The 26,347-nt window shown below is 35.0% G+C and overlaps 2 protein-coding genes across 12 annotated transcripts in view; both read left to right on the forward strand.

The window, feature by feature from the left end:
* Nucleotides 1–7,366, forward strand: part of LOC136810236 (uncharacterized) — an 80,654-nt gene extending 73,288 nt beyond the window's left edge. For 4 of the 10 annotated variants that reach the window (XM_067066809.1, XM_067066813.1, XM_067066811.1 and 1 more), the window contains one exon: nt 5,119–7,076. In XM_067066809.1, the coding sequence (XP_066922910.1) occupies nt 5,153–6,709 (1,557 nt within the window). In that variant the 5' untranslated portion in view covers nt 5,119–5,152 and the 3' untranslated portion in view covers nt 6,710–7,076. Of the gene's footprint in view, nt 1–171; nt 201–3,011; nt 3,255–3,688; nt 3,938–5,118 lie in introns of those variants that run through there. The other 6 variants (XM_067066804.1, XM_067066805.1, XM_067066807.1 and 3 more) reach the window with 4 other exon arrangements.
* Nucleotides 7,367–20,065: 12,699 nt separating this feature from the next.
* Nucleotides 20,066–25,603, forward strand: LOC136810238 (ZP domain-containing protein-like). 2 transcript variants are annotated; one of them, XM_067066815.1, is made up of 6 exons: nt 20,066–20,218; nt 21,903–22,274; nt 22,881–23,264; nt 23,490–23,694; nt 23,978–24,285; nt 25,100–25,603. In XM_067066815.1, exons 1-6 carry the CDS (start codon nt 20,152–20,154, stop codon nt 25,288–25,290), a joined length of 1,527 nt encoding a protein of 508 aa, XP_066922916.1. In that variant the 5' UTR covers nt 20,066–20,151; the 3' UTR covers nt 25,291–25,603. The 2 variants fall into 2 exon arrangements, with proteins under 2 accessions (XP_066922916.1, XP_066922917.1); XM_067066816.1 differs by lacking the exon at nt 21,903–22,274.
* Nucleotides 25,604–26,347: the final 744 nt, after the last annotated feature.

The following is a 26,347-nucleotide window of genomic DNA, read 5'->3' on the forward strand; positions in this document are numbered from 1 at the left end:
TAAGAAATCTCCATTTTAGATATCTTGACAAATAAAGATACAAAAGAATGGCTTGAATAAAATCTGGAGGTTTGGTAACTAATAAAATGTTAGAGGGCTTTAAAAAAGGGCTGAACGGGCTAATTTTCATACTTTGGATTTGAATATTTGGTCACTAAAGATCATGGAAAAGGGTTCCTTACTTCAATGCGACTTTTATGGTATGTAAAACTTGGTCTTTACTTTATATTACTTTTAACACCCCTGTCTCACAGCCCCGGTGAAAGATTGAAATTTTTGGATTGAAATCGCAATTGGGATAAAAATTCTATTGTTCCAAGGTTAAAAAATCCAGTGGGGGTGGGGCCCCAGTGGGTCTGTGACACAGGAGTGTCTTTTACCACAGATACATAATATTTTCACATACTATTAGATGGACATTTCTTCCAAAATATTTCGTGATATTTATCAGACTGTTTTGTTTTTCAAACTGTACACACGAAATATGGTGATTCTCTCACTCATATATGTACACACTTCGTTTCGGTTGATGTCCCATCTAGGCCAGTTGGTAAAATTTACGAAGCGAATTGCTAGCCTCATTTTAATTCTTGATTGAACCAACTTGGAAGACTCCAAAGTGAAAGAGATAACTAACTAATAGGTCTAAGAATAAAATTAGACAGCTTGAATATATCGTGAGATCGGGTAACTTGCATCAGTGGAGGCAAACATGCATAGCCCTCAAATGAATGACCTGTCTGGTCATTAAATCAAAACAAAAATGGTAGAGTAGATATGTGAGCGGAGCTGCGTAGTTCCTTGTTTTGAAATTTTCCTGCTTTGATTGGTCAGTCATTTGATGGCTATGCAAGTTTCCCTCCACTGATGAAGTTACCCGATTTCACGGTATATGATATATGATTAGCTGTTTTGAGAGATTAGAATTAGCACCCTAAGAATGCATCTGATGACGTGGCTGACAGACTTAAGGAATTTTTAAATACAAATTCAATCGAGCCCAGGAAATGAAGAGGTGACAAGAAAACTTTTTTTCCATTTCGTAACTTTTCCTTCAGTCTAGTCTATCGAAGAATAGAACACCTTACTGCTCACCATTACGCAATTTTTAAATACTTTTTGATCCTTGTTTCCCTCATAGCTATTAAAATCTAATTTTCATCTTCGGTTTTACATTGTTATAATATTTTTCCTGGCTTCTTTCTTCATGGGCGATTAAAAACTTAAATATGACGGATTTTAATTGCTGGTGATGTTTCACCATTTTAATTTTAAACTCAGCTGACCCATATAAACTGGAAGAACTTTTTAATCTGATCAGCACGAGTCTTGTCTTGACTTCAACACTATTTTCATGGCAATATTATTTGCTTAATATTGCTTAAGCTTACTTTGGCATTCACGCGAAAAAAGAAATGAAGAATTTATTTCTATTTTTCGAAGCTCTTGAGTTGTTTTCAATAATTACCATAGAAATATAACGTCTTATTAATCAAGCAATGTCTACATTAAATTTATAGCATGCAACAGGAACATATACTTCAATATGACGTGTATGGTACACAACAAAAGAATAAGAATAAATTTCGTAACGTCTAGATACACTTTTTCTTTTTCATAAGAATAATTTTATAAGAACAACGAGGCTCAAAATTGCCAAAAAATAAGAACAATCTAAGAACAATGTTGAGCGTGAAATTACTCAATTTCAAGCAATTTAGAGGTAAAAGTAGTTAAAATTGGATAAAAATCCTAAAATACCTCAACTGAATCCAATAAATAAGAACAGAATAAAAACAATACGAGACTAAAAGTGCCAAAAAATAAGAACAGAGCCTCGTCAAAAGTTTACTGGTTCTTATAAAAATCAAGTGTAAGCTATAATAACTGAAATAACTAAATCGGAAGACACTTGGCTCTTTAGGAAACTTCACATATGGACTTTAGAAAATCCCGAATAATAGAGCACTCATCACGCTTGACGCCAAATTAATTACTATTACCAATTTCAACTTAATTGTATTGGATCCGGTCTTTCTTTAGGCTGTTGCTTGTTCACCGTCATTAATCAGCCAATTTTTGATAATTTCACTTTGGCTTATTTACATTTTTTTGTATTTGTAGTGGTTGTTTTCTTTTTTCTGGTGGACGCCAGACATTTGATTGTTGATGTTAATGTTGACGGCATGATGATGTTTTTAAGCTTAGAACTGAAAAATTTAAGAATATCTGAAAGGCTCAAAATTTAATGTTCTTTTAATAGGAAAAGTTTATAATGCATTAGAAAGTTGATGGATTCAGGTTGGTCTTGATTGATTAAAAAAAAGGAATTTCTATCACTTTGTTTTTCATGACGTAACTTTGAAACGAATATTCTGCTTTGCGAGTAGACGGTTATGCAGCTCGGCTAGGCTTTTTTGGGGACGATTTTTTTGGCCCGCGGAGGAGGGTCATGGGTTACGGGGACCGTGCCACTTGTAAGCGTCACTTTTTACCGGCCTAAAAATATTTGACAGGTTCCGAATTCACTTATGTCTGTAGTTTTGATAGCTGTATCTGATAGAATATTGATTTAATTTCAAGGCTCGTTTATTTTTCTTTACAAAATTTAATTCTTTTCTAATCAACTCTTTTAATTTTGATCAGCTATTTCAAGTTTTATTTATAACAAAAATTATTCAAGTGGAAAAAACGAAGAAGAATAACGCTTGCCACGAAAGAAAAAACTAGAAAATCGGGAAGCTTAAAAAACATGCAAAACGAAAAGTTCAATGCATGATTTGACAGTTTCAATACTGAACCAACTGTAAACAAATTCATCTTAAACATAAACTTAAAAGTGAAAAAAAAATTAGAAATCAGTTTCAAGAGAAAATCATGATATGAATATAAGCAAAGTACTGGATATCCTTGGCAACTTAAAAAATTGAAACAAGATCGGTTATTTGTTTGTGAAAAGACTGTCAAAAAATCAAAAGATGTTCGGCACATTTTGAGAATTTGAGAACAAGGCCACCTATTGTTAAGATGCTGTGCTATAGGTTAAACATGCGCAAAAATAAGTTTTTAAGGAAGTGAGAACATTTTTGTGATAAACATATACCATGGTCTACTTGTCTTGATCTAGCTTTCAATTACTTTTATTTTCAATTTCAATTTTCAATCTACTTAGTCGAATACTTTTTTTTTATAAATGCTGGTTTTTAAAAAGTTACATTGTATATATTGAATGCACTTTTCTCGTTATTTACACGGTAAGGTTTGCTTAATTATTTTCATTACCAAAGGATCAAAGGGAGAGGTAACTCAGAGTGTCCTAGTAGATTCAAAGCTAAATTTAACAAAGCAGTAAAATCCGGGGGGGGGGTACTATCCTTGTCGACCGACGAGGGTACTCCGCTGAGGTTCGAAAAATGGAACCTACGTGGGACTCGAAATTTGCGAAAAAAGTGACCCTGAATGGGACTGAAATTCCAAAATATTCTCAAATTTTCTACTTTTTCCCCAAATTTTCCAAAAATAGGCACCCTACGAGGGACTGATTTTTCTATTTTGGTGTTTTTGCGACCCTACCTGGGACTCCTAGAGGTTAAAAAAGGTACCCTGACCAGCAGAGCATCCCCGTAACCCATACCCATCTTGCCCTAGTACACCACCCCCCCCCGGGAGTAAAATACATAGTCTTGAAGACGGTATAAGAATTTTCTAAGAATTTTTATCTAGGTCAAACCAAAACAAGCCTTATGAAATGAAATAACCTTTCTTATTTACTGCTCGATGCCCAATATGAGATGAGTTTTGTTTTCACGCAAATATATGGTCTCTTCGCATTCGAAAGAACTCGAAAAATTTCTCTAGCTCTTTTCGTTTTGAACCTACGGCTAAGCGGTTCTTGAGCACTGAATTTTGGCAATCTTCTGGCTATGAAACTGACAAAGTATGGCTATTTATATTCCTTTTTACGTCATTACGATAAATCTTATTTAATAATATCTAGGGTTTAATTGTTCATAACTGTTGTGCATCTAGGTCTGATTCCTGATCGCCTACTGTTGATATCTTTGGAAAATAGAAGTTTTGATTTGTGGTTCACCAAGTGTTTTTATCATTACTTTTTAGACTAAGATTCTGCCAATCATATTAGTTTTGCCTTTACGATTTACTGTAGTTGTTCGTTGTTTTTACTTAATAATAGTCGTATGCAATGCATAGCATAAAATGCTTGTTCCTATTCCTAATCCATCAAACTCTTGATAAGTTTAGCATGTGCAAAAAGGTCTCAATCTGTAGTGAGACATTGTCACAATGGGCTCTTCTAGAAAATGTCCGTACATGGGGGGGGGTAGAGGATATATTGTCCAGGGGTAATTTGGGTTGTCCGAAGGGTCAACCGATGCTTGTCCGGAGGTGAAACCTTTTGTCCGGGGGGGGGCAAAAAATCACTTTGTCCGGGGGGTAAATCACTGATAATTAAATTGTTATATCCTCCACCCCTCATATTAAAATTTTTTCTGGAAAAGCCCAATGTCAATGCCTGTCGATTATCAAGATCATCTGTTCATCATGCCAAAATAGTAAAAAATATGTAGCCCAAATAAGACATCACGCCTTAATTCCTTACCTACCAGGTGTTAGGGTCTTAATAAATGTATATACAGTTGACTTTCTAATTCGATCTTCAAGGGACGAAAAATTTTCATTGAATCATAGAAAGACGCGAAACAGAAAGCGTTTCATATACTAATCTCTAGCTGAGGGGACAAATATTTTAGTTCCAATATTAGAGGCTCGAATTAGAGTTGACTGTACTTGCTAATTGGCACAGAGAATAACTTTCAAACAGTATACACTTTTTTGTAAGAATATACTTTATAAGAATATTAATGGAATGACAAATTTTTGCTTGAGGTATGTATCACATGCTAGATTTTGGCTGTGATTAAATCCAAACCTGAGAATACCCTAAGAATATTAATTTTCCTCAAAAAGCTAAACAAATTCATAATGAATTGAAAAAACACCATTCTTATAAACAAACGTGTATTTTGTGCCAAAATATTAATTAACAAATATATTATCTTGAACTAATCTCTCCTATTCTTCTTTTTATTTTTTCAGGCAAACTATAAGAGAGGGTCTTCGATTCTCAGAAATGAGTCAACATTCAATGATTACTGAACAAGCAATCAACCCTTACCTTTCATCACGTGGAACTTCAAATCATATGATTCAGTCTATGGCCCTTGGTAACCATCTGGCTGACAATAATAATTCAAGCAATAATAATTACTTCAGTGAAATACAAATGGATGACGGGAAATGGACCCGACATCAAACACAGATCTTAATTGACACCTGGAAAGAGCATAAAGATATCTTATTAAGTACTGGATCAAGCTCAGCTGAACATTTTCGTGTCTGGAAACTCATTGCGACTGAAGTTAACAAATTTGCACCACCCAAGAGTCTCCAGCAATGCAAGAAGAAGTTCCGTAATATACGATACATTTGTAAAATGGCCATGAATAATAACAAACAAGAGGGCGGTAAGAAACATTATCCAATGTTTTATTCAGATTTCCTTGAAATCATTTCCGAGAGTGAGCGCATCAAAGAAGGTGTCAAAATAGAATCACCCAATGTCGAGGTTTTGAACGATTCAAGCAAAGATGGCGACCTGTACGGGACTGGATATCAGAATCCGTCACCACAAGACAGCCAATACGACGAACGATCGTCATCCGAATTAAACACACGTCGCGAAGACGAACTAGACGAGCGACGTACTCAGCAATCGGGCAACGTTAATAACAGTGAAGGTTCTGGAAGCTTTAACGGAAGTCCTCAATCCAGAGAGTGTGAGAACGAGTATCAAACAACGACGTCACCAAATCATCAACCGACCGTATCCGAAACGAACGTCACAAACGAGCGAAGGGAAGCCGTCACTGAGAGCCATCATCATTCCTTACAAAACGGGGATCTCGAGAACGGCCATAGTAGAATCAACGAACGCTTATCAAATTATTACTCACACCACGATTCTATGTATCCGCCCATTTATTCGACCAGCTCTGAACATTACATGCGTAAGCATAAAAACATTGACGTCAGTATAATGGGGCGTGGATACCCCAGTGCAAAGCGTGTTAAACGCGCCATGGATATTTACTCATCACCTGCCCCTGCGCCCTACAAATACGCAAGCCGACACCATCATAGAGGATATCCGCCCACGATGGCAACAATCGCCAGTAATTCCTACCCATATCACATCAATAACCACTATTCGACAACACCGCCGCTTATTCGACCCGTGTCTACACCAAAAGATACATCCCCGTCTCCCCGTAATACCGTTTCTAGTGCCAATAACGTAGCACCGAGTCTGTCCAATGATTCGTCTTATATGAAAGCAGAGCATACGCATATTAATGACGCACCGCCTGCGCTGAAATCGTCTCCTGGGTACAAGAATAGAGAGATGCACGCACCTAAAGACTTAACATTAAGTGAAACTTTGAACTTTTACAATCAACGATTCTTAGATATGCAAGAGAGACAAACTGAATTATTTAGTGAAATGATTTGTCGGCATGAACAATTTCTTTCCAGACTTTTAGAACAACAACGAACGGCTGCTGAAGATGCTCAAAAAAGAGACAAAGAATTCATGTTAAAATTGATAGAAATGTTCGTAAAGCAATAGTTTCAAACGTTCTCAACTTTTTAGTTTTTACAATTTTTTTTTCTGATTTTCAATTTCTTCTGATAGAATTTTTCTTCCGTTTTTTTTTTCTTTTAAAATTTTCTGCTCCAGGTTTTTGAGCAGATTTGTAAATATATTTATCTAAATGCGATCTTTAAATTGGGTAATTCTTAATTTTTACAGTTGACTTGCCTGGTTTTTGATACATTCTTAAAACTGTCAGATCGTTGTGTACGATTATTCCACTTGTAATGAAGCGGTTTTATTCAAATCTCCCTTGTCAACAAAAATTCTTTAAGAATTCATCTTTGAACCCTTAAATGAGGCCGTTGGAAAATTAGGACTTAAACTTTAAACTAGTTTTGTGTATGTCTTAATTTGAATGGCTTTAATGACCGTCTTTTTCCTAAAAGGTTGTTGAAATTGAATAATAAATCAATAATTGACCTACTGACTTGAAAAAAAGTTAAATTTATCGCATTTGCCTTGAATTATTTTTATTGAGACTTTTTATGTGTGCATTTTTAGAATTTCAGGGTTTTGGTTGACAATTTTTTAGAGATTTACTTGTGAAAAATTACTATTTCTTTTTGCTTAGATAGACAAATTTAATATTTTTTGCTGTGCAAGACAAAATTGATTGTATTTTAAAGTGAATTGACTTGGGTTTTACCTTACTGGTTACCATTTACCTTAAAGGAAGAAATTTTGGGGGGAAGAAAATTTGGCGGATTTGGTCAAATTCCGTCAAATTTAAGTTGCTCTATTTACTCCCCCAAATGTGTGCTATTTCAGGCTTTAAAACAGGTTTTTCCTTTTTTAATGGCGTTTTTTGGGTAAAAATGTCCTTCGTCCGCCAAATTTAATTTTTTAAGTTAAAAATTAAAAAATTAAATTCCCTCTGAAAAAACTTTTTCGGTCATCCGCCAAATTAGACTCCCGCCAAAATTTCTTCCTTTAATGTAACATTTTACACAATTTTCTGCAATATTACGAAAGCAGCCGCACTTTATTTTCCCCTATCTTCAATGTGTTCTGAGTGTATATTTCAGCCAGAAATTTCTATCTTTTCTGATAAGAGTTCCGTAATAAATCTGTCAACTTGTGTACCAGATATAATTCAACATTCAATTTATAATTCCAAATACGGTGTGAATTTTAAAGGTTTTATTTTTACTTAAGTGTTCCTATTTCATTTCAGACACACATTTAATATAAGGGCAATGTCTGCCTTTTGTTATACTATGCTGATATAAGCGCGACAAAATGTTTTTCTTTTCCTCTTTCTGACCAATCTTGCTCCACATCTATGACAATTCAGTGTGACAAAGCTTGTAAATTAAAATTGATGAGTAAGCAAACGATATCAATCTTATTTAAAAATAAAACCTTTAAGGCATCGCTATTACTTGTTTAGCAGAGGTTGAAGTTCCTCCTCTACCTTCCGGCTTGAAACCTAATGCTCCCGTACCGGTTATTGGAGTGAATTTTTGCCAAGTTAGATTTTCTAGTTTTTTTGGCCAACGCCATCACCAACCATTATGCAAGTTTAAAGAAAATAACATATTTATTTAAAACGTTGGACAAAAATATGTATAAGTAATTGAAAATATTCAAAAATTGTTTAGTCAAACCCCAATATATATTCGGAATTTTAAGTTATAAGAAGTCAGAAAATTTTGCAACTTATTTAAAACTATTTCGGTGAAACTGATCTTTGGGCGCAGATTAAGGAACGTAAAGTACGATTTTTAAAGGATAGGGAGATTTAAAAAAATTTCTTGGTGTCCCTTGCTCTTCGGCGCCCCTTCAAAAAAGCTCCACTGGGGGGGGGGGCAGCTGTCAGAATGCCAGAGAGCTTTTTTTACGAGGCAAGACTTCACAATCAGTTTTAAATTTCGGGCGTCAGTACTTAAACTAAGACATCACAACGTCCAGCGATGTGGTGGCATGCATATACAAAAAACTTAAAAATCTTTTCAGTATCATAGGATGCTAAAATACCAAAAAAGGTCAGTAGCTCATATATATCTTTAGATTTTAATACTGACCACATTCCTGCCCCTATCTTCTTTTAAAACAGAACTCCAAATTTATCGAAAGCGTACACCTGAGGGTCCTGCTCTAAATTAATCAAAATGGGACACCTAAATGTAAGACCCCAAAGTCTAGCTAAGTAAAGTAAGTAATTTGATCTGGTGTTGCCCGAACAAGGGGTGCAATGTGCCCTCACAACCCACGGGGAAAATTGGTCGGCGTACGATTTTAGAGCTATGGGAGCTCTACTGTGAGAGCTTTCTTGTTAAAGCGGTCGACAATCTAGACACTATGGGGTCGCGTCCACCTCCTCACTAAGTAAGTCTCTTCTCATTCGATAGTTATCTATCAGGAGGAAAGGAAGGGCGCCACTTTTTCTCCCTCCATTTACCCTTGATCATTTTCTTAATGAGCAATAAGCAGAAAGGCATTAAGTACCATTTTTGTCTTTAGTAGGCCCAAGACGTTGCGCATCGTAGCCTAATGCTCTACCATTGCACTACGAACTCTAATTTTGTCGAAAGTGGACTCCTGAGTCAGGACCCAAGATTTGTCGAAAGTGAACTCCTATAAGACTACCCCAAATCTGTCGAAAGAAAAAAAAAATGTCGGAATTTTATTTAGTCGGGGAAAAATTTTGTCACCTAGAGGCATTTTAGTCACTTTCCCCCGACCAAAATTTCAAATTCGTCACTTTTCCCCGACGAAATTTACAATTTAGTCACTTTCAACCAACTAAAATGTCCAAATGAAATGGTTTCCTTCACTGGCTCGAAAAAAGATCTTGTAATTCGACGTTTAAAGCACTAAGTTCGGTTAATAAAGGTGTAAAAAATTTTGATTTTAATTTGGTTGGGGTTCAAAAAATTGGATAAAAGTTTTGGTCGGGGATAAAAAATCGGGTAAAAGTCTTGGTCGGGTGATAAAATATCGGGGAAAAAATTCGTCGGGGAAATATTTCGTTACCCCTTCAAAATTTTCGTCACTTTCCCCCGACATTTTTTCCCCGATAAGGTATATTTATTCAATACCCCCCCCCCGCTTATTAATTTTTGAGAATTTTTCCAATCCCCTGCTTATTCCAAACCCCCGGCTATTAGGTACCCGAGAGTACCTGCTGTACTGATTTTTAGAATAAATTGTAGCATTTGAAATGTTTTTTATATGGTTGAAAATGATGACATAAAGATCGTCGAAATATTCCTACAACATCGACTCTATTTTCTTGTTGTTTTTTATTTAAAAAATCCAAGGAAATGTTTATTTTTGGGTTATGCTTCTTTTTATACTTTTTGAAATTGTCTGGCACTGTTGGATTTTAGAATTTTTGAATACATTTACTTTCGCGAAAAGGGCCACAATTTGCGAAAATCATGAAAGTTTCTGCTCGCGAAAGTTTGTACGCCTAAAGTGGTGCCGCCATTAGGGTACCAATTTTCAAAAAACTCCGATCAAAGATTTTGCTTGGCTGGGATTGAGAAGCTTGGTCCAGGGTATATAAAGGTCAGTGATTTTACCTCATTTTTTATGTAGATGTGGGCCAAATTTCAGCTTGGTCGGTCGTCAGTCCATTGGTTCAGACATATTGCATTTTAACTCAACGGTCGTAAGGGGCTCATTTTCGGTTTTTTCAAAACTGCATGTACTTCCACCTCATAAACATACTTATTTTTGGACTTTTTTGGAGAAGCTTAATTTAGCTGTCATGAATGTGTCCTGTCAGATGTCCCATAATGCACCAAACTCGAAAAATTTTGGAAAATCCTTGAAAAATCCGCCATTTTGATGACGTCATTGACAGAAAAATTTGAATAGCTTCACATCAGGTAGAAAAAAGATTTCGAGCGGAAATTTCGACCAGAGACGTATATAAATAAAACAAATAAGAAAATAGCATACCGTCGCGAATCTAAAAGTAGACAAAGACGAAAAGGATTGTGGGATTGAATTTCGGTCAAATGAGAGAAGTAATAATAATGACGTTTGCATGACGAAGCGCTATTGGAAAACAAAATCGAAAAAATGAAAACAATTTCGATTTAAAATGCTTCTAATTTTTAATTTGAATCTCTGGTTTTCTGTCAATGACGTCATCAAAATGGCGTTCATTGAATGTTAAAAAAATGCTGATTTTAATGCCATTTCGATTCTGGTAGGAATAAGGATTCTTTGTGATTTTGGCGCCGCAGGAAAAAAATTTTGGTGTAAGAAAGGACATACAGTATATGGTCCCCAAAACGGAGACGGCCCCCAAAACGGAGGTTTTCATCAAAATGAAGATTCTGACTTGTAGATTTATCAGAATTAAACGATTTTTGTTTATTTTGAAAGAATGATGGCTATACTTAAAAATGAGCATGTTTTAGCTGGTTTGAAACAGATTCAAAATAACATATTTGCGTCTAAAGGAAATATTTTAACACCAAAATTAGATAAAAATTGCATATAACTCACTCTAGCTCCTTGGATATTGAAAATAAGTTATGAAAACGGGGTATAGGAAACTTTCTACACCTAATGCCGTTCAGAAAATGCAAATACATCTGTGACTTTAGAGGCTGGGTAAAAGATATAGCATCTTGAAGGTCAACCAGTATTTTGGAGCCCTAGAATCAGCATTGACAAAACCGAAAATTCTAAATATGAGAAAAAGCAAAAAATCTTGGAATTCTGTTCCTATCACCTTGAGTTAATAGTTTATAACAAAAAATTAACATTGTATATAAAATTTTTCGCTGAATCAGCAAAAACGGCAAATTCTATCATTTTTTTGCAAAATATAGGAGAAAAATATCTTTAAAGCTTAATATTTTCAGTTTCAGTTAAGCTTTTTTTCTAAAATTTTCACAGCTTATTCCATACATGAATACAACTAATTTCAAAAGAGATTTTTGTTTTCAAAAACTTGATTAAGAAGTTGTTAAATCAAAATTGTCATTTTGAAAATTTCTAAATTTTCAGTTTGGACTTCGAAAAATATCGAAAATCTTGAAATATTTCATAAAAATCATAAATTTTACATCCATCGGGTCGTAAATTTAAGGGAAAACACAAATATGTTCATAGTTTTTCCCCCTAATACCACTGGGCTTAATAATTTGATTTTAGCTACACCTCCGTTTTGGGGGCCCCAAACCTGCATTTTGACAACCAGGGGTATACTGTAATAATTTTATCAAATAAATTTATACCCAAAACCCTCTAAATCATATTTCAAAACTATGGTCAAAATTTTGTATCCATATCTTAAAGATATCTCGAGAAATCGCTAAAATTTCAAACCTCCATTTTGGGGGCCATTAGAAAAAAGCTACCTATCTTTAAGCGATTGAAAAATATTGTTGAAATTGAAAATTTAGAAAAAGAATTTCCAGGAAATAAAGTAGAGATGTTAAAGGTTTTCATGCAGCAAAAATTTTTGTAAAATCTCTTTTCCTCTAGATTTGAGAGAAATTTCAAATTTGATCGCCGTTTTGGGGGCCACATACTGTACAGCTTAAAAGATCTTCTAAAAAGGAGAAAGTTAGTCAGCATAGGACCACAAAAACCACAGTGAGCATCAACAAGTTTCGATCTTTTTGGCAGTCTCTCTTTTTGGGGGGTGAGCATCCTCTTTAACCCCTGGTGGATACACAACACTTATCTTACTTTGACTTTTCGCGATTCAATGTTAACAATAGTTTTGAAAAAATTCAAAAGAAAGGATGCAAGAGCGTAAACTAAAAAAAATTAATATTGTACCAACTAATCCGTTGATTGTACGTAGCACTTATAGAAGGTGCTACAAACGTGTCGAAGGGCGCCAAATCGCCCAATTATTAAACATCAACACAATTTTAGCGCCCCCTTGAAAAGCTCTTTTGGCGCCCCTCTCAGGTCATTCTGGGTGGTGCACTGTACACCCTGCACCCCCTGCTAGGTCGGTCAGCTTCTTGACGCCGTCCTATTTTGATCCAGCTTATCTGTATTTTTCATCTCCTAATTACGCCTAATTAGCACTCCTACATGTACGTGCTTCTTCCCTCAAAGGAAATGTTAGTCATTTTCCACGAATTCGTTTTTATCAAGTTTGATGAGACACAGATGATAGCTCAAGAATTCATTCTATCAGAAAATCATCGCTTTCCATAATCTTTCTTACCATCAACTCAAATTAGTATTGTCAGATAATAGAAAACAAGGAACTTTTAGTCTAATCAAAAATTCGTTCTATCAGAAAGTCATCGCAAGGAAGTTTTAGTCCAATCTATATTAAGCCCTGGGCGAGATTTTCATCTAATAAAGTTATCATCTCAAAAAAGCTAGGCTTCAAATGAGTCATATGATGAGGCCTTATTCATAAACCACTGCTCTATTGTCGAGATAAGTCTGCTACGGTTGTAAGTAAAAATACTGGCAGCATTGACAGGTACTCTCACAGAGGATACTCTTTTGTGTTTAATTGTAGGGGGGTGTCACTTTGCAATTTTTCGGAAAAAGTCACCCCAATAGCATATTATAATGACCCCCTCCTCCCATCTTATGAAACTTTCCTGAAAAAGTGCCAAAAAGTGCCAAAACCTTCATTTTCCCAGGGTTTTTTGGGAAAATCACCCCAAAATCACTTAATTTTGACCCCCCCCCCTATTTCAAGGATTTTCTCCCAGAGTACCAACCCCCTGCTTATTCCACCCCCTACAATTAAGCACAAAAGAGCACTATAGTTGAGGAATGTCGGGTTTGTGCAGAATCGTCCACCAAAAACTGATACCCTCCATTAACGAGCCCCCCCCCAGCGGTAACTCTGATCGCGATATCACGCAATATTTTGTATTCAATTACAATCACGCAAATCAGCAAAAAAAAATGGACAATCACGTATCCCTTTGAAAAAAATCCAAATTACGTATCACAGTAAAAATCTTTCAAATCACGATCACATTTTGACCTCATCACGCAATCAGGAAGAAAAAATTTTCAAATCACATAATCACGCTGCAAAAAAGTCCCTATCACGTCATCACAAAAACCGTTTGGGCACCTCATTAATTGCCACGGCATCATATAAGTACGCTCAATTCTTTCGGTTCTGTACCGGTAGGTCTAGGTCTAGGCACGGCAGCCCATGATTGGTAGGCTTTTAATTAGACGTTAATTGTGTAGAAAACGCGGGCGAGGTGAGGCATTTTTACGAAAACTAGGCGTGCCAGAACTAAATTTGGCGAATGGTAGGGTAAATTGGTTCTTTTTGTCTGAAAACGAGAGTTTTGACAAACAAGAGAGCAGAACAAGAGAGACAAAAATTAGGAGAGTATTTTAGAAAATAATGAGAGAGCTTTTGGCGCAAAAATTTCTTGTCGCTACTATGAGTTTTCATAAGGTACTGAAAATGATGAGACGAAATTTGTGATCAAAGTGATCCTAAAGGAATATATCTTAAAGAATATTCCTTTACCCTTATACCAACTAGGAAGGTTGAAATCCTGACTCAAATCATTAGAGAAAAATTATTGTTGTCTTCATCCCTTTGAGAGACTTTGAAAGAGGATAAGCGACTTTTACAATCCGAGCATATCTAACCTGAGATAAATCGTAATTGATTTCTGCCCACCACGCTAAAGCTATAAAGGGATGGGTGAAAACATAACAATCTGACGAAAATACTATCTCAAATTCGTAAGGATCACGTTCGTCTAAAAGGACTGGGAATGACAACATAGTTGCGTGATCGTGTTTATGAATAGGGTGTTTAGGGTTTCAAGCGCACAACAAGGTTCTTGTTGTAGAAATTTCCGCTGGAGGACTATTTTCCTCAGATGGTTAATTTTCAAGGGCCTACAGAGGTCTGCCGTGCCCGTAAGAAAATTATTACCAGCTATTATAAGGTTACACATATCCAACCCTCACTTTTTGCTTACTAACTACCCCGGGTTCTCTATCTAAAGTCTTCTCCAATGGAAATAGGAAATATAAATTATTGATTTTATCATCATAGATTTTGATCAAGCAGGATTAATCTGTCAATTAATCAAAATCGTTCTGTTTTCCAATATACACAAATATATTTATCTTCAATATTCAAAGAAGTCGAGAAATTGTTTGTGGTGTAATCATTGTAAGAAGGTAACCATCGTTCATTTCTTTCAACGTTACATGGCAACTCTCGACCAGATATTTCTCAATCGCACGCACGGAAGAGTGAATTTCTTACACCCTATTTACCCTTATTTACCTATTTACACCTTATTTACACTCAAACATGACATGGCAATTATGCTGATGATGATGTCAAGAAAATTATGAAAATTACTACAACACCTCTGTGTCACAGACCCGCTGGGGCCCTAGCCCCACTATGGAAAATTTGGCAAATTTCGTCCCCGGTGGGAAAAAAACCCTAGAATTTCAGCCCCACTGGGAAATTGACTTTGATTTTATCCCCATTCACAATAATTCATTGTTTAGAAATTGCACTCCAAAACCATCCCCACTGGATTTTATAAACTTGGAACAAAAGAACTTTTATCCCCATTGAGATTTCAATCGAAATTATTTTTCTTGCTGTGTGAAAAATTTTAAACGGGGCTGTGAAACAGGGATGTACTACTTTAATGGGATAAACTTTCGCGGAGATTAAATTTCGCAGATTTCGCAGATTTGGGTGTCATCCGCGAAAATCCGCGAAATTAAGTCTCAATGGAAATTTGGAAGGACCTCATCCGCGAAATATTTCTAAACAAAACTCAAAATATGTCAAATAGATACTATTTGAATGGTTACTTGCATCAAAGAAGCGCAAATAATGTGTATTTCAACAACTAACATGCATGGTTTGATAGTAAAAGTCACAAAATCGTGAAAATATTGCCACCCAATAGTGCCACCTGCGAAATTAAGTCCCCGCGCAATTTTTGAATTTCGTGGATAGGCCCAACCACTAAATTTAATCCCCGCGAAAGTTTATCACATTAAAGTACATAAATAGTCGCTTCATTTTTCTGTTCTACACCCAAACCATGTATGCAAATATGAAATTTCACAGTCCGAAATTTAAAAGCCTACATATACATGTGGTTGTCTTACTTTTACAGTGGCAACCCCACCCCTGAAATCCCACAATATGGGATATTTTAAAGATATTTTAATTGTTTTAGTCGAAATTTCACTGAAACTAGGACATATTCCAACCAAATTTGACGATTGGAAAAGCTTTTCTGACTGGAATCTAAAACTATGTTTTTGAGGGAATTCTACATATATCACCACAGGGGATCAATAATCGTTAGTAAAATACATTTTCTCAGCTTAAGTAGCTATAGCCTTCCTGGCTTGACGAAGTAGGTTGATTTGTTGAAATACTAGTTGCAGGCCTCTGGGGCATTTTCCTATTTTCACATTGATGAAGCTTTTGGTCTGGTGATTGAGTATCATCATCTGAATATAAATCATAGTTTTTTGGCAATTTAGTACACCCCTGTGTCACAGACCCGCTGCCCCAGCCCCACTGGAAAATCTGGCAAAAATTTCGGCCCCGGTAGGAAAATACCCTGGAATTTAGCCCCACTGGGTAATTGATTTATATTTCATCCCTACTCGAAATTAAATGTTTAAGAATTGCTCTCCAAAACCAAAACTGGATTTTTTAACATTGGAACAATAGAATTTCTACCCCTCATTGGGATTTCAAAAGGAATACCCACTGAGGAAAAAAGTTCCACCGGGGCTGTGAGACAGGGGTGTTTTAATTTATGTAAAAGCAAATTCAACTGGACTGGAGCCCTAATGTTAGCAGTATGAGAAACTTCTCCCAAAGCGCAAAAGAATCAAAATTTTGAAAAATGAGAATTAAAAATCCCCTAGAAGTGCCTATAGGTCTCTTAAGAATTGTAAAATAACACTAGAGGAAGAGACAAGAGTGCTGTCATATAATCACAAAGAGTGATAATTATAATGAGATAAAAATGGCAGAAAGTAATGAAATTATAGATAATGGGTTGATAACACATTTCATAGAATTCATCTCAATTACTCGACGAGCAATTATTCTGTTCGAATCACGAGAGAAAAATTAAGGAGATTTTGATTCGAAAATTATGAGGTAATTATACACCCCCTTCTCACAGAACAAGTGGTATTTTTTCTGCCAGTGAAGGTAGAAATAACGGACAAACACTCGACGGGGATTGATACACTTTTTTTCACTCGGCTGTTCTTATTTTTTTGGCACTTTGGCCTTGAATTGTTCTTATTTTAAAAAACAAGTTTTGGCTATTTACTTTATACTATTTAGAGGAGTTTAGAAACCAGTGATTCTTTTTGCTATAACTATATTACTAGTCATTGAAAAAATCAAAACAATAAAACTACTTTTTAAAATACTTTCAGCCTCTCCACTGTTCTTAAATTGTTCTTATTTTTTGGCATTTTTGAGCCTCATTGTTCTTATAAAATTGTTCTTATAAAAAAAAGTGTATTCCCATATTTTTATGGCTGGGGAGTTCAATTCCATTGTTTTCAAACCATAAAATTCAGTGGAGTGCAAAAACTAGCACAATATTTTGCATTGAGGATTTGCTTATTTGATTATTTTCGACGGGGACAAAAAATGATTTATAATTTTCCACTGGGGACAATATTTTGGCCAATTTTTCCAGTGGAAAGGGGTCTGTGAGAAGGGGTGTGCTCATAATTTGTAACGCTGCCATTTGCGAACAAAATCTCAACACCCCTGTCAGTTCGAATTCCAGAGCACAAATTTGAATCTCACATAACTTTTATACCAGAAAATATCGAAAAAGTCGCATAAGAAAATAAAAGAGAAATTTTTCAAATGGGTTCCGACATCCAAAAAGATCAGACTTTAGAAACGAAAACCACTCCATGAATAGAAGGAAGTGACAAAAAAAATAACAAGATGACAAAATTAAAGAATAAAAACCTTTCATGGAGCAAATTACAATCATAAACAAGACGACTTGAAGTCAAAATTTCGCCTAAAGTTTAAACTGCATGGGAAAAAACAAGAAGTAGAGATGGAAGCTAATCTGAAATCTACTTTACATCGAGCCTTGATGAAACAATTTTATATGAACAACGAGGCTCAAAATCTAAAAAGATAAGATCAATTTACTAACAATGGTTGTTTAATTCTTAACATCTAATAACTGAAGGGCATATCACCATCTATAAAGAGTTATCGATTTGATTCTTATCAAGTATATGCTTATAAGAAAATAAAGAAAAAATCCAAACTGTGAAGCTAAAGACACAAAGCTATATGACGTAATCCAAAGAAAACCCGCGAAAATCGTCCGTGGTTATACAGTAGCGTGTAATTTGTAAATTAAATGATTAAATTTAGTGAGTTTGTCCACCGTATCGAGTAATTTCGTTTTCTAATTTTTTATTACACCGCCGCCGCGAAAGGCTATTGTAATACTTTCGCTAGGCGAAATTAAAAAAGCTTTAAAGGAAAGTTTTGGAAAAATTCTGGAAACGAGTGCTTTAGTTTCACTGTTCACTGTTTCAAGCACATCTAAGCAGCCAACAAATATAACACTGGATATATATACAAAATTAACAGTAAAAATTTACCGAGAAGAGAACACTTCCTTTTGATTAAAAATTAAATCCTACAAAAAATAAAAGGGGAGATATTATTTCCAATTGGAAAATTTTTTCTCCACCACTTCCCATTGTTACTTAACTCTCGCATATAGCTCAAAAGAAGCGTGTTAACGAGATGGTTACGGAAAGTTCTGGGTCAAAAATTTTAATTAAGCTGATTTCAAGATATCGGCAAAAAATTGATTTTGACGTTATGAAATTCGTCAAAAGAACACGTCATAGGTAAGATTCAAACGACGTCATTATTGAAAAACGGCGATAACTTAAAATCTATTAATGCAATCAACACCAAATTTTGATTGAAGACGTTGGTTATTAATTCAAAAATATTTCATGAAAAAAAATTGCATTTTTTGATGACGTCATTATTTTTTGACGTATTTGAATTAATACCGATAGTAAAATGATGTCATCCAAAATTTTAGAAATTTTTTAACAAATATTTCAGAATCTAGAATGAATACGAGTGGAAAATGAAATTGGGGTATTCAGAGTCTGGATTGCCGGATTTTACTCACCGGGAACCAATGTCGTATCTAAAGCCACTTTTACCACTTTTAATGATGGTTGATGAGAAACATAAAAAGTGAACTAATAAAAAGGATTTGATTTGAGTTTGACTGGGAATTATTTTTGGTTTAATTTTCAGTTGGATGAAGGCAGGGTCCTACCAGGTATTTGACCTATAGCTGTATAAATTAATGACTGGGTTTGTTTTAATCGAATAAACTGTAATCATGAAAATATCATAAAAGATAATCATATAATGTTGTTGGGCGGACGATTTAAACACATGTAAACTTGAAAGATAAGCGCTTAAGATAAAATAAATAAATTAAATGATTTAATTACTTGAGCTTAGGCCACTTTTACCATGGCTGGTGATTGAAGACTGATTGGATGAGAATCATAAAAATCGAACTAAAAGGAATTTAATTTGAGTTTGACTGGGAACTGTTTTTTTCCTACCACACCTAAAGCTTTATAAATTTGACTTGGTAGATTTAAAATAATAAGGTAGATCATAGAAATTTTAGTGGGAAGTACAATTTATAAACACATGTAGACTTGAAAAGATAAACGCTTAAGATAAAACAAAAATAATTAAACGATTTAATTACTATTCATGCTTGTGCTTAGGTCTATTTTCATTTCCTTCTTTCCAGAAGACAGACTACTTAGCAATTAAATTGAGTATTTTGATGCTTGCTGATTTTTATCTGTAAATATCAGTACCTAATTGCAAAACATCCTAAATTTCTGGTCAACAACTCAATTAACTGAAACTCTAAGGTCGGTTTCCACTTTCGCGCGAAATGGGCGACAGTTGTTTTCTTAACCTTTTTTGGCTGAAGAACAGATTAAGTCATAAAAAAGTTTTGTACAAACAAAAAAAAGTTGAAGGAAGTTTACTTTTTTCATCCGTTACGTCAATTTCGACCATAATGGAATTGCTTGATTTTTCAACCGACCAATGACCTTACAAAAATGACAAAAAGATTTAGCTCATGTAGCGCGAAAGTGGAGACCGGCCTTTAGGTCTATTTTGATTTCCTTCTTCAAGAAAAGAGACATTTCTTATCAGTTAATTCCAACTTTTCATTCCTCGCTGATTCTTATCAGTACGTAAATATCATACCTAATTGATTTTAATCAAAACATCCTAAGTACCTGGGCCACTATAAAAAGGGTAACATTCACAAACAAATTCATTCACACTCACTTCAAACCAGAACAACTAAGGAAAGTGCAAAACTTCAATAACATTGGAAAATTTCAACTTAACATTCTGTCTAGTGATGGATTTTTACAAGTTTTTGACATTCCTTATTTGCTTGAGTTCGGTTACGTTATGCTTTGGAGCCGGTAAGTAAGGATTTTCTTTTATTTGTAATCATACAAATTTAATACAAATTTCAGGGTATCTTTATTATCATAATGATGAATTTTTGGCTGATATTACCAATAAGACGGGTGTCAAGCGGGTCTGAAATCGGGGGGGGGGGGTACTAAGTTTGCAAATAGTCCGAGCCAAAGTTTGAAAACTGACCCTTGGAGGGATTGAATTTCGGAAATTTGGCCACTTTTTGACGTTTTTGCCACCTTCAGAGGGCCTAATTCCCAAAAGTTTTTCGAGGGTGTGAAAAAAGGGATCCTTATGTCTCGCACATACCCGGCACCCATTTGCCTAAGTGACCCCCTCTCCTCTGTAATACGTACTCTTAGGTTCCAAATAAACGGCCCCCCGCTTGTTAATTTTTCGAAAACTTTCCAACCCCCCGGACCTTATTAGGACCCCCCCGTTTATTAATCTCTAAGAATATTTTCAGCTGTCAAAGAGAAGGCCCCTTATTTTGCTCTAAATAGCCTGATTTTTTATTTTTGGGTTTCAGAAGTACAATTTCCAACCCCCACGGCAATTAGGTCCCCCCCCGTTTATTAAAATCTAGAAGATTTTCCAAACCCCCCCCCCCCCGTTTATTCGAACCCCCCCCCTTTTATTTGGAACCTAAGAGTAGTCTCCTTTAATTTTTGAATAGTTTTTTGGAAAATTATGACACTTTGTGATTTTGGGACCCTTTTAGAAAGCGAATTGCGATAATTACCCTTAGAGAAGGTTTTTGTGGTTCAAAAAAGGGCCCTTCATTGCTGATAAATTTCAACCTTTCAAAAGCCTTGTCGGGCTTGTGTCCTTTTTATTTTAAACAAGCACTGAAGAAAATTCTTCTTTTAATTCAATTTCAAAACAGAAATCTCAATGTTAAAGAAATGACATCATTTAACGTTATCTCCTACCATTTGCTTACACAACATTTTTAAACGAACGAAAAAACTTTTCCCCTTCGACGCTGCGTTAGCATAAATTTTGAAAAATATATTCACGTTTCTGTTTGTCAGCATAGAGGCGCACCTCCTATATCTTAAAGAAATAATATTTTTAAGCAAATGCGTTGAAAATGCACTTGGCCTCACTTTTAATTGATGACGACCTCCGCGCAAAATTTCAAAGCTATATAATTCACGCCAACAATCGAGGCAAAAACATACCGTTATCACAGAAAAAAACAAACAATTTTCCGAAAAATTATAAAAGAATAATAACAGTATATGCTCTCTGACGTTCTGGTCTATTGGGGCGCCTATGGTACTTTAATAAAATATCTAGATTGCAGATTCATCATTTGAAAGCAAATTTGTTGATAATTAAAGTTACAAGCATTTAATAAAGGTTTTAGGGAATAATCGCATTCAACTAATGTTTTTATCTATCTGCCTAATTATTACAGAAAAGCTTTTAAAATCGTTTAGAGGAAACTTCCTGTGCAATAGCTTTTAAAAATTGTGTACAAAAAAATCCTTGATAGTCAATGGCGAGAAAGCTTCTTAAAAGGGCCCCTTAATCACAAATTTATGTTAGAAAATTTTTTGATTAAGAAAAAGAAGGTAAAAAAGTTTAAATCTTCTTGATTGAAATCGTATGAAGAAAAAAAAATTCATTCAACAAAAGTAAGGAACCATATACTGTTATCGTTCTCTTTCACTGTTTCAGAAAATGAAGCAATTTTTAACGGAGTCCGATATTACTTCAGTCCAACGCCTTTGTCTTGGCAAAACGCAGAAATTGATTGCATTAACCGCGGAGGTCATCTTACAAGTGTGCACTCAAAAGCTGAAAATGATTTCTTGACAGACCAAAGTATATCAAGATTTGGAGGTGTAAGCCTTTGGTATGGTGGGATTAGAATTAACAATGTCTTTACTTGGTCCGATAGAACACCTTTTACGACAACATTCTGGGCTTTAGGAGAACCTAATGGTCCACATGTTGAAAACTGTTTACATATGACAGCTGACCATATTGGTCAGTGGAATGATCTTCGTTGTATTCCAGAGCTTAGATATGTTTGTAAATTAGGTGAAGGTGAGTGATGGGCTTTCATATTAACATACAATCAACTCTCAATCTAATTCGAACCTCTATTACAATTTTTTTTTATAAGCAAGTGTATGCCTCTTGGTCAGGCTCGTGTATGCTTAAGTTCTTAAAGCATCCAGGCATAGCTTATGCTTATTATATGCTTATGAATCATGCTTATGATTCACCCCGAGCAAAGTTGTAGTTAAATTTGTTCAGATTTCGGGAGCAGTGGAATGTAGCTAGCCGTGGAATGTCTTTTTTACTTGACCGTAGAGGTCAAACCTTTTTAAACAGATAAAAAATGACAAATTGAAAAATATCCCAGGCTGACATATTTGCTTATGTTATGCGTAGGAATTCTGCAAATCTGAGCCTTCATATGCTTATAAGTGTTATGCTTATAAAAAAACATTTCTTTAATTCTAACTACCATAAATGGCGGCCCTCCCATAAATAAAGAAAATGGATAAAAGTTCATTTATGATCCCTCCTTTCTCAGATCACCGATTACTAGCCTGCGTTCGTTTGTTACTTGAAATCCCAAGTTCTAACATCAGAGTACAGGAAAATTAAGTATAACTATTTTTTAAAAGAATCGTTTATCTCTAGGAATTCCAATTGATGTCGAATGTTCAGCCAGTAGTCTAAAAGCAATATTCAATATTACTGACCTTGATGCACAACTTCTGCCATATTCAATCAAATTCCTTGGAAACGACACGTGTGAATCAATCACTGCCGCATCCACTAATCACATTAAAGATGGAAAAACTTGGATTGCAACTAACTATACAGATTGTGGAACAAAAGCGTATCACCAGGGAAACCAAATCGCTTTCGAACAAACAATTCTCATAGAATATGGATCTCGATCACAACAATCACTTGTCTACAGATATTTTAACTCTTCGTACACAGTTAAATGTGTTTTGGACCGTAGTATCACAACCAATCTAACAATTGATGTTATAGATCGCCAAACAGATCAACAAGGTAGGTTGATTGATGATCAACGAGGTAGGTTGATTGATGTAAATACTGATAGATAAAAAACTTGCCTCTTACATATCTCACATTATAAGAAAACCATCAAAGCTGGATAGAGCTGTTGCAAATCTTGTCACATTTACTTATTTCAAGGGAAAATTGATAAATATTAATCATGATATGCCCAAAAATATGATGTATATTTTCCTTTTCTTCTTTTCCTTCTTTTAGTTAATGGTGATTCAAAATTCAAACTTCAACTGAAGGCTATAGATGCTGGCACGAATAATGAAATTCAAGGTGTGGCAAAAATTGGAGAAAAATTAAAATTTGAAATCAATCTACAAGATCCGACAAATACTGTCAAAACTTCACCTCAAAACTGTTATGCTACAAGATATAATGGAACTGGACGGTACAACCTCATTGCAAATAGGTATACCTAAGTTTTTTTCCTTTTTCCGCAAAAATAAATCCAAAAGATTTTAATGAGTTTTCAGGTAAGAAAATAGGAATACTTCCTCCCCATTGGGAGTAAGCCCTAACCTAAGTCAGAGATCACTGCACATAAGCAATTTTTCAGACACACGAAAATAAATACTAATAAACCCCAGGTCTTTGGCCCGAAAATTGGAGTTGCTTATATAAGAAAGGGCTAGTCTCTTAAAGAAAATTTGAAAAGTATTTAAAAAAAACTTGTGACCGTTTTCTTTTAAAAGATGTGCTGGACAAGACGACAATACAACTCAAATCACATCGGCGAATAACGCTATCCATACCTTCTCTTGGGAATTATTGGCGTTCAGATATTTCGGAAGTTCAGATGCAGTCATCATTGTTTGTGAAGTTTTGATTTGCAAGAATGATCCTTTTGCAATTTTGAGTGAAGAATGTAAAAGATGCGGACAGATACGGACAAGATACGGACAAGATAGACGACGAAGAGATGAAGTTTATTCAAAAGAAAACACGATTCTTGAAAGATCGACCATTCAAACAGCTCCAATTTACATTATCGAAAGAGAAGGTATACCACGTTCACCAGCTATAAATAATAAAAGGCTTCTTCTAGGGTAGAAAAGGAACTTGCTATAACCATTCCGATTGGATACCTTAAGAGAACTAATTTTGGTGATAACTAACTAATAACAGCATCAGAATTCTTGAAAAAAATTATTTGGCAAGGAACTGTTTTTCGAAGAATTTGTAGACTGGAAGTCGTTTATAATGCGTGTAATACTAATAATACCAATACTAATAATAATAATAACACGGGATTTAGTTTGTATAAACGACTGGAAGAATCCGGTGTTCCAGCCTTATAGATACAGGGGCTAGCTACGCAGAAACTTGCGTAGCGAGAAAACAATTTATCAAGCAATAACAAACTCTCAAAACAAAATCAACTCAAATGAAAAACTTTCAATACACAAATCCACACATATTTTTTTTCTCAAGAATTATTTTGAGCAGGAAAAAATTATAATTGCAATATTGACACTTTTCTTTTGTTTGGTGTTAGTGCACAAAGGTTTCTAGACGACTAAAATTTCTCCCTTTATTACTTTTTGCTTTATTTCTACTATGTATGAATTAGTCGTCTAGCTTGCTAGACTAAAGAATTTGCCAAATTCAACTAAAATAGTCTTCGCCAAAATCGTAACAAAAGCTCATTTTAAATGCCTTGAACATTGAATATCTTTTGATCAAATGAGGAATTAATTGTTATATAATTATAAAATCCGCCAATGAAGTCTATTCTCTATAAGGATCGGGGTTGAGAGGTCCGGTACGAAATACAATAAAAAAATCATAATTTTTTTATCCTCATCATTTTTCAGAAGCACCGGCCGTTGTAGTGAAGAGTGACAACTTTTTGGCAGAGCCAGCAGGAATATCAATCATTGTGATCCTTGCATTGTTTATGTTGGTCATTTGTTCTGTTCTTCTTAAAAGAACATTTTGTGCCGCTGCAATTGCATCCGATAAAAAGAATGTTGAAAGCGGATTCGATAATCCAGCCATGCAGTGAAAAAGAATAAAACAAGAATGATGTAGAAGTAATGTTGACTGAATTTTTTTAAACTAATTTAAAGTTTAAAAAAAAAACAATCGAAACAATATTCAAAAAGAACTGCACTAATTTAGAATTTGTATAATCTCAACACAGCACAGTCATATTTTTATCTAAAATTATCTAATTGTAGCTTCATATACCCTCGTTGTAATATTTTTGCTGAGCAGAATTAGTGTAGTGTGATAGGGTCGTAATGTCCCCATAGCATACAATCTTAGACAACAACCAATATTTTAGTATTTTTTCAAAGACAAATTTATCATAAAGATTGCTTATAATTATAAATTTACTTTTAATAATTCCATATACTTTTGAACTTTAAAAAAACATTGTTTTAATGAAATTCACTGATCAGAAATGGGCTTTTCCAGAAAAAAATTGAATATGGGGGGTGGAGGATAAAACAATTTTCAGTGATTTACCCCCCGGACAAAGTGACTTTTAGCCCCCCCGGACAGCGGGTTTTACCCTCCGGACAAGCATCAGTTGACCCCCGGACAACCCAAATTACCCCCGGACAGAAACAATTTACCCTCCGGACAAGGCAAATTTTGATGATTTTTCGCTACTCCCCGGACAATATATCCTCCACCCCCCATTCACGGACATTTTCTGGAAGAGCCTAATATAAGTGCTTTGAAAGAGGTTCTACTACCTTTTTCCATTGAGAAAAGTCCTCACTCCCTTTTTAATTTCCCCTTCCTACCCATTTATATTGAGCGATTTTGGAAAAGCTTCTTTAAAAACAAGAGGCAGAAGGGGTACACCGTTTAACTTTGAATTCGTGAAATATAATACCAATAAGTTAGTGAGTGTACACAATTTATAATAAGATACAGTCAAACTCCGGAGGGGAGGGGTACACATACCCGTACCCTTCACTTTCCTAAGTACCACACCCTCCCCCCAGGCGGTAAAACTAATAAATACAAGCAGATAACAAACCTTTTCACCGTCTGTATTGAGCATAGTTTAAGTTTTCCATCGATTCATTTGCCAACAAATTTGTCAA

The sequence above is a fragment of the Clytia hemisphaerica genome, unplaced genomic scaffold, assembly GCF_902728285.1.
Source record: "Clytia hemisphaerica strain Z4C2 unplaced genomic scaffold, Clytia hemisphaerica genome assembly, whole genome shotgun sequence".
NCBI lineage: Eukaryota > Metazoa > Cnidaria > Hydrozoa > Leptothecata > Clytiidae > Clytia > Clytia hemisphaerica.